Source organism: Triticum aestivum, chromosome 3B, assembly GCF_018294505.1.
Source record: "Triticum aestivum cultivar Chinese Spring chromosome 3B, IWGSC CS RefSeq v2.1, whole genome shotgun sequence".
NCBI lineage: Eukaryota > Viridiplantae > Streptophyta > Magnoliopsida > Poales > Poaceae > Triticum > Triticum aestivum.
In genome coordinates, this window is record NC_057801.1 from 390,836,979 (window position 1) to 390,848,805 (window position 11,827).

The 11,827-nt window shown below is 46.3% G+C and overlaps 1 protein-coding gene across 1 annotated transcript; it reads left to right on the top strand.

Moving 5' to 3' along the window:
- Window positions 1–1,400: 1,400 nt before the first annotated feature.
- On the top strand, window positions 1,401–5,584 carry LOC123070012 (protein ALTERED PHOSPHATE STARVATION RESPONSE 1). The gene is made up of 6 exons (XM_044493018.1): window positions 1,401–1,761; window positions 1,879–2,974; window positions 3,357–3,526; window positions 3,768–3,991; window positions 4,321–4,651; window positions 4,883–5,584. Exons 2-6 carry the CDS (start codon window positions 2,062–2,064, stop codon window positions 5,342–5,344), a joined length of 2,100 nt encoding a protein of 699 aa, XP_044348953.1. The 5' UTR covers window positions 1,401–1,761; window positions 1,879–2,061; the 3' UTR covers window positions 5,345–5,584.
- The last annotated feature ends 6,243 nt before the right edge of the window (window positions 5,585–11,827 follow it).

Here is an 11,827-nt window from a genome sequence, read left to right on the forward strand (position 1 = left end):
GGGGACACGCACCTTGCAGAAATCGACATCCATGTAGCGCACCTCTCCGGTGATTTTCGCCCAAGGCTCGCCGTCCTTCGTCATGTCGGCACCGACGAGGTCACATCCATTGAGCGGGAGAGGGTGGCTTGAGGACGACGACGCCCCTGCTCCACGGCGTCCTGCCTGCTGCTTCCCGCTCAATGATGTGCACCCCTTCATCTCGACAGGGCGGCAGAGATGGCTGGCGGCGGAGAGGGCGGCCGAGAGGGCGACGGAGAGGGCGGCGGAGACGGCTGGCGGCGGAGAGGGCGACGACAAGGGGGAGGAGCTAGGGATTTACGAATGGGGAATCGATGCAGAGAGGGCGAGTGGGCTTTTTGTAAAATACAAAGTGCAAGGGGGCTTTTTTGTAAAATTAAGGCGTGTGCCAAAATCCAGCGTGGCATGCCAAATGTCGCGTCCACAACTGTTTTGTATGAATTTGTTACAGCAATCAAGTTGGAGGACTAGTTTTGTGGGGTTTTTTAGTTTTTGTATGAAACTGTTCCCACCCCTGCAAGTTTATGTACCAATAGGGGTATTAACTCTTTTTTGTGCGCACTGAAGAACTACTACAGAAATATACCAGAGAAAATGGAGATGAGTGGCGGTGCCGGTGTAGCACGGCGTCCTCGCCGGAGAAGCAACACACCAGTACCCCAACACGCAAGCACCCGCCACCACGCTTCAGCCGTCGACGGCCAGCCGGGCACCCAGGGCGAGGAGGGCGGCCCAAAGCCCTCGCTTGCGGACGGAGGGGCTGGGCGGCGGTGGTGCGGCCACGGGACCTCGCGGGGAAGGCGGTTGGATCTCGGGGAGAAAGGCGGCCGGAGCACGGGGAGGAAGGCGGCCAGAGCGAGGGGAGGGAGGCGGCCGGAGCACGGGGGAGGTAGGCGGCCGGTGCGCGGGGAGGGAGGCGATCGGTGCGCGGGGAGGGCGGCGGCCGCTGCACGGGGGAGGGTGGCGGCCGGTGCGCGGGGTGGGCGGTGCCGGCGTGGGAGGGAGACGGCGAGGTTTTTTTGGAGGAAGGCTTGTTCTGTGGGTGGGATCGGCTCGAAACTGGTGTGTTTTGTTTTGGGCTTCGGGGTGGGCTTGTTTCTTTTTGTCGTACCGATTCGGCTTCTATAAGGGGCACAGGGTAACAGAATAATATTCTCTCTCTATATGTATATTAAAAAATCCATCCCATATTCCTCTTACAATAAAACTAGATTGAAAAACGATCTTATATATTGTGACATGATATGGAGGGAGTAGTTAGCTCGTATAGCAAATGTTCGGAGTCACTTGCATGGACGGCGTGGACCTAACGATACGATACCACCTGCAAGGGAAGAGAAGACCAAAGGAAAAGAGAAAATGAGAGGACAAGTGGAGGAGTTTCCGTGAGAGGGGAAAGCGGCGGAGCAGCTCAGCCCCTCTGACCACCACCATCCTTCCTGCACAATTTCTTCCTCCTCGCACCGCTACTTTACCGTAGCCCGGAAAGAAAGCTAACCAAATCCCACACCTTTGCTTTCCCCTTTCCCCTCTCCTTTTCCCCTCTCGCCCTCGGCTCCCAATTGTCTCGCCCTCTCTCCTCGCCTCTCCTTCACCACCTACCAGTCCGTGTGCTTGACCAGAGGGAGGGAGGGAGCCTGAGGTTGTCTAGATCCTTCTTTCTCCAATCCGGGGCTGCTTAGCTTTCCAGCTGGCCGCCGACTCCAAGATTGCGGACCGGCGGGCGTTTCTTCCTTTCCAGTAAGTCATCCGAGCAGGCTAGAGTTAAATCGGGGTTATTCTTTACGAGTATTATTATTTTGCCTCAGTTTGTGTTAGCTGAATCTTGATGTTTGGATCATCCCTTTTGTCTGCCAGATACTGATATAGGAGCGGGCTACCTGCGAGGATGTGAGAGTTTCTTTTCTTGTTTCGGTGGAGTTGTTAGGAATCAACAGTCCGAGTGTTGCGGATGATCTGGAATCTTGACTGAGGCCCCCGATTTGGGATTTCCTTTCGGCCGGTGCTGCAATCTGCATTCTTCAAGGTTGTTGGCGGCAGATGGGTTGCAGGCACTCCAAAGTGGAGGACGAGGAGGCGGTGAGGAGATGCAGGGACAGGAGGAACCTCATGAAGCAACTTGTGCGCCGCCGTGTCGACCTTGCAGCCGCACACATTACCTACCTGCATGCACTCCGCAACACAGGAGCCACTCTCCGGCAATTCGCCGAGGTGGAGACTGCATCGTCACACCAGTCCCTTCCAGCCGCTGCCTCACCACCTCCTCCCCCTCCGCCGCCGCCGCCACCACCACCACCACCACCACCGCCTCCGGCATACTCTGTGACTTCTTCCATGCCACCACACTCGGTCACATCCTCAATGCCGCCATCACCATTCCCCCCACCACTCATACCGTTTAGTCCCATAAGGATAAGAACGCGGAAGAGAGATGGTGAACTCAACGGGTATGATTCCACGGATGAAGACGACGACACTGACAGCTGCTCAACTCCTCTGCCCCCGCCGCCGCCGCCCGGTATGGAGTGGGAGTACACGGACCCAATCACTATGCGTCCCTTGGATTTTCTTCCATCTTCGTTGGCTGATCGGGACGATAAAGAGGTTGAATCACAGGTTACCATGGATGACGATTGGGTGGAAACAAACATAGAATTTGATGGACAGGATGAAAGCGTCTCTGGTAATGCTGATGGCATACTTAGGCGTGTGGAATCGCATCCAGCAAAGAGTAGGGTTATGGGTGATGAAAACTCATCCATGGTGAGCAGCTGGGTAACAAAGGACTCGAACTCTTCGGTGATGGCCTGGGTTAGTGACAAGTCACTGGTAGAAATAGCCAAGGAGATTGATGAGTACTTCTTGAAAGCAGCCGCAAGCGGGACTGATGTTGTTATACTTTTGGATTCTGCTACCGGCCGGCTAGATCCCTCAGAGGTGCAAGTAAAGAAAGGTAATATATTTAGCTTTTCTCATCCATATATCATCCTTGGTATTTTGTTTAGATGCCATTTGGTAAGTTAAACTCTAGCCTATTCGCAAAAAAAAAAACACACACCCTTATCTAGCCTCTTATGATGCATACATGTACTATGAAGTATGTCAACCTTCTTGTTCTGTCAAAAAATAAGTATGTCAACCTTCTTGTCTATGTATTGTTTGGTTCTCCAAGTGTCATGTATCAAGTATACACCAACACATTGCAAAGCAATAGGTAATGGCACTAGGAGTACTATATTTCGGGATCAACGACATTCCATATTCCATACGTCTCTCTATTACCTCTTAACAAACCATCACTTCCTGAGGAATACTGTTTGTTGTTCTATGTGCAGGAAAAAATTCGAAGTCTGCCAAGGTTTTCTCTACACTTTCCTGGAGCTGGTCATTCAAGTCTGTACATGCTAACAGAGAATCCTCAAGTGATGCTTGTGGATACGGTTATCATGGCAAAACACTAGATAAGCTTTATGACGAGGAGCAAAAACTCTATCAGTTAGTTAAGGTGCACTATGGGAGTCTTAAGTATTATTTTGATTCGGTCTATGTTCACCGAAATGCATTGCACAATACACTCAAGGATTGAGATAACAGCTTATAGCTTGTATCTTAGATTTTGATGAATCGTTTATTGTTTAGGAATTTTTTGTTACCTCTATCAATAGGGGAAATTGATGCATCATGAATAAATATTGACTTGTTACTCTGCCAGAAGTCGACACATTGTTGACTATCCTATATTGCAGGATGAAGAATTTGCAAGGCTTGAATACAGAAAGTACAGTTCATTGCTAAAGAAGCTAGAATCAGGGGAGCATGATAGGTTGCAGGCAGAGAAAGTTCGGGAAAATATTGAAGAACTGCAAACTCGGATAATGTCCTTAGAGGAAGCTGTAAGCTTGACATGTTTGACCATATCAAAGCTCAGGGATGAGGAGTTATATCCTCAGGTTATTGAATTAGCTGCAGGGTGAGCTCTGAAAATCCGTGGGCGTGGTCTCTGTATTTGATTCCTGATATATAGCAATGCTTTTCAGGAAGCTCTGTTTATCACATTTCCTTGTTACTTGTTAAGATATACTAGCTTATAATAATTTCATCGTAAGACACAAGTATAGCTCTTACGGCACTTATGTTGAGCCATACTGGAGCTCTATTTTCATTCAGGATATGGCCGCCACTTATGTTGAGCCATACTAATTAGTTTACCTCTGGCATCTTGTGCCATACTGTTGTTGTGGCGCGTGCTGCTTGTATTTTTCTCTTCTGACACACTTATTTTCCTTGCTTGTGACTCAGGCTTGTGCATATGTGGAGAAACATGTACGAGTGCCATGAGGTTCAGAACCATATTGCCCAGCAAGCCAGTCTCCTTGGCAACCAACCTGGCAGTGAGCCGACAACTGACTCCCATTGCTATGCAACATCTCAGTTGGAAGGCGAAGTCTCTGCATGGCACAATTCCTTCTGCAATCTGATCACCTTGCAGCGTGAGTACGTAACCATCCTTAACGAATGGATTGGACTCACTGATTGCCTGCCTGATAATGACGGCTTCATGAGAAGTTCATCTGGAATCCGTAGCCTCTGTGGGGAACTCGAGCACGCTCTTAAGAAGTTACCTGAGAAGGTAGAGTAAAACCAACATGGTTTATTCTTTCAGAGTTTTGTTTGTTACTGCGAAATCAAGCTTGTGGGTAGCTTTGGTTGAACATTCATTATACATATTTGGACGATTAACCTTCCATTCTTACCCCATATATGAATGGTGCTGACCATTATACTCTTTTTTCACATGCAGGCTTTTGTCATTTGGCCTTTCTTTAATTAACGTTCCCTTCTTTTTTTTATGTATAAACAGGTAGCTGCAGAAGCAATAAAAGCTTTTCTGTCAGTCATACACTCTATCGTTATACAGCAGGCTGAGGAGCGTCAGCTGAAGAAGAAATCGGACAACATCCAGAGCAAGTTCCACGCCCAGTTGGAGAAACACAGCGAAAACGCAATGCAGAGCTCAAGCCAGGGTTCGCACGCCAGGAGCTACTCAGTATCGAAGGACGACCCGAAGCTGGACGTGTTCAGAAAGAGGGTCGAGGAGGAGAAGGCCAGGTACATCAACTCCTTGAGGACCAGTCGAGCCATGACGCTGAACCATCTTCAGACGAGCCTCCCAAACGTGTTCCATGCCCTGACGGGGTTCTCAGGAGTCTGCGTGCAGGCGTTTGAAGGCATCAGCCGATGCAGCGAAGCTGCTGCTGGTGCTGCTAGCCACTCGGGAGCGGTTTCGCCCGCCGTCTCTTCCTGTGATGATCACCCGCTGTAAGTAGAGGCAGAACATAAGCCGGTTCCACGTGAATACCCTTCTCCAAAAACCACCTTTGTGAAAGAAAATCTAGCCATGATTTACATTTTGAAGTCAGTACAGGTGTCGGGATAGATCAGTCTCAGACTGAGAAGAGGTTAGTTATAGGATCACAACTACTAGTACTAGTACTTTTTCTGCTGCATGGAAAGGATTCCTGGATGATTGAAAGCTTGAATAGTAGTCTCACGTCTTCACTCACTGTTATACTTCCAATGCCACAAGGACTGAGAGGTTGATCTTTGTTGGATTGCGACCAACGAAGTTCATTGTTTCCCTTGCTGCCATGGTATGATGCAGAGGTCATGTCGGGCTTGCGACCAACGAAGTTCATTGTTTTCCTTGCTGCCATGGTATGATGCAGAGGTCAGGTTGGGAGGACGATTTTCTGTTTTTCCGAAAACCCCAGCCTCTGCGTCATTGTGATTCACAGAACCACCTTTATTAAAGTTGATGCCTAAAACATCAACAAACTGACTACAAAATATAGACAATTACGGCAGAATCATTACAAGATATACGACTCTCTGTTATATAAATGAGATTATGTTCGAGTATGAGAAGAACTGATCTGGTGCTTTGTTGGAGTGCAAGTGTGGTTGTTTCATACTCACATTCAATCCCTCCGATTTGAAATGGTCTGCGTTGTCACACATTTAACTCTTACATCACTATCTAGATAGATTCGTCACATGGTAGCCACATGAAATGAGAATTTGGTACATGTACTTTATTAATACAGTGTCGTCTTGGTGTTTCGACCCTTTTGGCAAAGTTTAGCCGGATCTGATCTCCCTTTGATTTTCCTTCAAGATCTGACCCTTTTTCCTACCACCACCCGACCTGGCGGTAGCCTAACGCAACCTACCGCCATGCCCCCCGGTGGTAGGGTAACGGGAGGCCGCTAACGGTGGTCCGCCCTAGTTGACGTGGATAAGGCATCTACCGCTAAGGACCCCGACGGTAGGGTGCGTTGGCCTATCGCCAGAGACCGGGGTCCCTGGCGGTAGGGTTTTGGAGTGGATTGTTGGAATAGCAACTTAATCTTATTAGGAGGCCAAAGGCAGCATATATACAAGTACACGAGGAAGCCAAAAGGCTAGATGCAAAAGACCAACAATCATCACTAATATAACTCTAACACCCCTCCCCAAACTCATGGCGGATCCACAACACTGAGTTTGGAGAGGTGAAATCTACGTTGTGCTCTAGTTTGTGCCTTCGTGAAGAAGTCCGCTAGCTGTAACTCAGAAGGTACATACTGAAGAGCAATAACATGATCCTGCACAGTAGCGCGCATATAAGAAGCATCAACACCAATATAATTGGTAAGCTCATGCTTTATGGGGTCCCGCGCAATACTGATAGCACATGTACTGTCGGACAAGGGGGTGGTAGGTGTAGTAACAGAAACATCAAAATCCTCTAATAGTCATCACAACCAAGTCACAGCTGCCGTCAGAAGAGCCATACCTCTCAACTCAGCCTCTGCACTCGAACGGGAAATTCTTCGTCTTCCAGGCAATGAGAGAACCACCAGAAAAAACATAGTAAGCAGAAAGTGAACGGCGATCCGAAGGATCACTAGCCCACGTAGCATCTGAATAGGCCTGGAGCTGTAATGAGTTAGAATGGGGAAAAAAGAGACGATGAGAGATTGTGCCACGAAGATATCGTAGAACACGAAGAAGGTGACTAAAGTGAACTGAAGTGGGAGTGGAAACAAACTGGCTCAGCATATGTACATGATATGAGATATTCGGACGAGTCACAACAAGATAGACAAGACTCTCAAAAAGATAATGATAACGCGTCGGTCAGACAAGGACTCACCATCGGAAGCGCGAAGGTTAACATTGAGCTCCATAGGAGTCTTGAAAGTGCGTTATATCGACTAGAGGGGGGGTGAATAGGCGATTTTTACAAATTCCTCACCGAGGAATTTCTAGGTGAAGAAATTCCTAAGCAACGACACACTAGCAGCAGAATAAGTACTCAGGTATAAGCATAATAGAACAAAAGCATAGTCATCATGGTGAAATGAAAACAAGCACAAAGTACAGAAAGCGTGAAAACAGGATAAGCAGGCTGAAGACTATGTGACTGAAGAATTATGATTGAGGAAATAGAGAAAGTCTCCAGTCAAAGTCTTCAAACAGTAATGATCAGGTTCATCAACACATGAATGAGGAAATGAAAGGGTTGAGGAAATAGAACCAGTTGGCTTGGTGAAGACAATGATTTGGTAGACCAGTTCCAACTGTTGTGACAGTTGTACATCTGGTTGGAGCGGCTGGGTATTTATACCCGAGGACACACAGTCCTCACCGTATTCTCCTTAAGACAAAGTCACACAGACCTCGCCCAATCACTCGTGGTAAGTCTTCAAGTGACTTCCAAACCTTCATAGACTTAGTCACTCGGCGATCCACAATTCCTCTTGGATGCTCAGACCATGACGCCTAACCATCTGGAGGATACACAGTCCTCAAAGCTAACAAACATTGTTTCCACACAGGAACAATCTCTTCAGTGATGCTCAATCACTTGGGTTGTAGGTGTTTGGGTTTAGGGTTTTTCCTCACTTGATGATTTTCGCTCAAAGTCCTCGGAGGATGGGATGCTCTCAATGACAAGTGTCAGTTTCTCTCGGAGCATCCAACCAGCTAGTGGTTGTAGGGGGCGGCTATTTATAGCCTAGGGAGCAACCCGACATGATAAGACATAAATGCCCTTCAATTATGACCGTTAGGTGGGTAGATATTTTGGGACAGCTGGCACATAGCACAACAACGATCGGATATTTGAGGTTCAAAATCCTCGGGCTATCATGTTCCTCAGGGCGAATTCCTAACTCCCCAGTCAGAACAAATTCCTCAGAGACCAGAAGATCTTCGTCTCGTCACTGAAGAAATTGATTGAACTAATATGAGATTTCCAATGGCTTCACTCGAAAGGATTGGGTAGGTGTAGGATTTTGAGATGAGCATCACTTGGAAATCCCTTTCCTTAGTATTACCTCGACCCCCTTTAACAGTATGGTATTTTCTATGACTCAAGAAGAAGAAAATAAAACTACAAAAACAAAAGTCTTCATGCTTAATAATCCTCACATGAATATCCAAGTCTTCAAGGTCACACCAATTTCTTCACTTTCAAAATCTTTAGGAGAACCAAAGTCTTCAGCTAAAGACATACATTTTTAGGGGGCGACTTTCATCATAAATATCAAACTCCTCATCGACTTATAGAGCCCGTGTACACTCACAAACATATTAGGCCCTTAACCTATAAGTCATCAATACACCAAAATCACTAAGGGACACGATGCACTTACAATCTCCCCCTTTTTGGTGATTGATGACAAATAGGTTAAGTTTTCAACGGGGATAAACATACCAATTGAAAGTGCAAAAATAATTGAGGATTTTGATAGCAAGATATAGAAGAACTCCCCCTGAAGATGTGCATATTTGAGGAATTTGCTTTAGATAGCAAATGCACACTGTAGAGTAATATCATGGAGATCTCCCCCTATATCTTGTAATTCATACACGCATTTGACATATAATATGAAAAATTTGAAATGCATGATGAATTATGATGTCTGACGAGATTCAGCATGCGTGCATTAAGTACTTGAGGAAATAAGCATGCAGAAAGAAGTCAAAAGTATGAGACCACCATAGGACTTAAGTTTACAACTCAACAAAGCAAACACTTCAGAACAACGAGAGTTGTAACTTAACAAAAAAAAGCCCATATAATAGACCCACTTGAAGACTAATTCAAATTTCTCCCCCTTTGTCATCAAATGACCAAAAGGGACAAAAAATGAGGACTAACGCCCCTGAAGAAGATCATCATGATGTCGATGGAGGAGCAACAACGTTGTTGGGGTCGTCCGTTGATGTAGGGCCTGCTGCAGTGTCGTCCAAATCTCCAGCTCTGTCTGTCTCGTGCAATGAAGAATATGAACTGACGACCAGCTGAGGAACTTTGACCTTCTTGAATTTCTTTGATGGTGGTTGAGACCAGTCAAAGTCCTGTTGGAAGTTCATCTCCTTGAGTTCACCATCAGTGTATAGATGCCTAAGAATAGCCTAGGTGCGGTCGAAGACTTGATGTAGATAATGGTGATTCTTCTTCATAGTGTTTTGAGTAACGGTCATGTTCCGAAGAATTGCACCAAACTGATGCTTGACCCACTTGTGATTTCTATCCACTTTCTGATGAAGACTAAGGAGCAGCTCACGATCAATCATTATACACGGAGTAGTGGCTTGAGGATTTTGCTTTGAAGCATTTGTAGCAGTGTCATGTGTGGTAGAGTCATCATTGGTTGAGTAGGATGCAGCCTTGCGAAATTGACCATCCAGAGGACGAGTGCCTTCATCAATGATAGTAGCCTTGTCCTTCTCATCAGTTGAGGAAATAGTCCATTTGAGGACTTCAATTGGGGAAAAATAGCTGAGATGATTCTGAAAATCAGCCTTATAATGAATTGAAGACCTTGATCTGATGAATTTCATGATCCAGGGAACATAAGGCTTCAACTCAAAAGGTGACAGAGCAGTATTGGCCAAAGTCCTCATGAAGAAATCATGGTAGTTGATGGGAACAACTTCTTCTTTAGAGTTGTGGCCCTTGATTGGGCTGAGGGTTTTGGCTAAAATGCGATAAACGGTTCTTGGCACATAGAGAGAATCCTTGATGAGGAATGTGGTCCTTGGAGCTTGGCCAGCCTTAAAAGGCTTCATCAGTACTTGCATCAGATGATTTGAAAGTTCAGGTTCCTCATACACTTTCAGAGCGCCTTCAGTGGGAGGAATGACTAGGACGGCATGAAGCAATTCAAAGGCCGGAGCTTTGTAATGAGTGTTTTCAATCATCCAGTCCAGTACCCATGAATTCACATCATCAACATTGCCTGTAAGATGCAAAGTAGCATAGAATTGAAGAATGAGTTCTTCATTCCAATCCCAGATGTCGGTGCAGAAGTTGAGCAGACCAGCGTCATGAAGAACAATGAGGACTGGAGTGAAGCAAGGCAGGGACTCCATATCCACATGAGGAAGTTTCTCATGGTCAAAAACTTTGTCCTTATCAAACAACACCGAGGAATAGAAATTCATCTGAGTGGCAGTCCAGAAACACTTGCGGCGAAGTCGAGCAGAGTCATACGGATTATAGTCAGAGAAGAAATGATGCTCAACAAAGAAGTCATCAACCTTGAACTTCTGCTTCTTGGAGTGAGGACTGTGGCTTGGGCTGACGATTTGCAGTGGAAGTCTTCAGAGCGTCTTGTTGCACAACCTCGGGTAGCATAGGCTGAGGAATTTCAGGAGTAGTTTCTTCTGCGGTCTTGGTCTCCATTTCATCAGTGCTAGTGGCTAGAACTTCTTCTTGAATAGAGAGACAAGAAACTTGACGTTCATCAGAACCCGTATGAATTTCTTCAGTTTGCACATGGGACTGAGGAATTTGCTGTAGAGGAGTGGTCAGAGGAGAATTGGGATGATGACTTTCCCAATAATCATTGTTCAACACAGGAGTCGTAGACCCGATGTCCACATCCTCATCCTCAGCATAAATTTCTTCAACACCTGCCTCTTCAGCAGTGAACTGACGCACATGCAATGATACCTGTAGAGATGAAGGGATTGCATCCACTTCAATTTCTTCATCCAACTGCTCTGACGTAGCAGCAAAGGGATTCTCTTCATCAATGTCATTAGTGATGACATATTCCTCACCAAAGGGAACAATCTCCTTTGATGGCATGCTTGACAGAGGAATAACATCAATCGGATTTTTGAATGAGCTTGTCAAAGTCTTCACTTTCTTGGGAGCCGAAGACTCTAAGGTAACATATGCTTTCTTTTTCTTCATAGCTGCCCTTTCTGTAGCCTTTGTCTTCTTCACTTATGATGCAGAAGGAATGTGAATGCTTTTCATGTGTGATGACTTTGCAGGGGGAGCAGATGAAAGAGGCACATATTCTTCAGGCACAACTGTTGCAGTTGCCCTGGCAGGTTTAGTTTCTTCAGGCGCAGCAGCAGATTCTACAGCTGGCCTGGGTTTATCTTCAGGCGCAACATTGATGGTTGCCCTGGCAGTTTCATCAGGAGCTGGAATTTCTTCAGCAACCCTGGCACTCTCAGTATCTTCAGCAGTCTGATTTTCATCAGCTGTGCTGGCATGTTCTTCAGTGGGATGAGCAGATGCTTCACCCTGAGGAAATTCTTGTTGCGCTTCAGCAGCAACATTGGTGTTAAGGCCCTTTACCAGCTTGACGAATCTGACCTTGGCACCTAGCCAATCAGCATGATATGCATCAAATTCATCATTGAGAGCTTTGATTTCAGACTGAAGAGTCACAAGTTCTTCAGTAGACATGTTCACAACATTTCTCTTCAGAAAATGCTCCTTCTTGTACTGAGC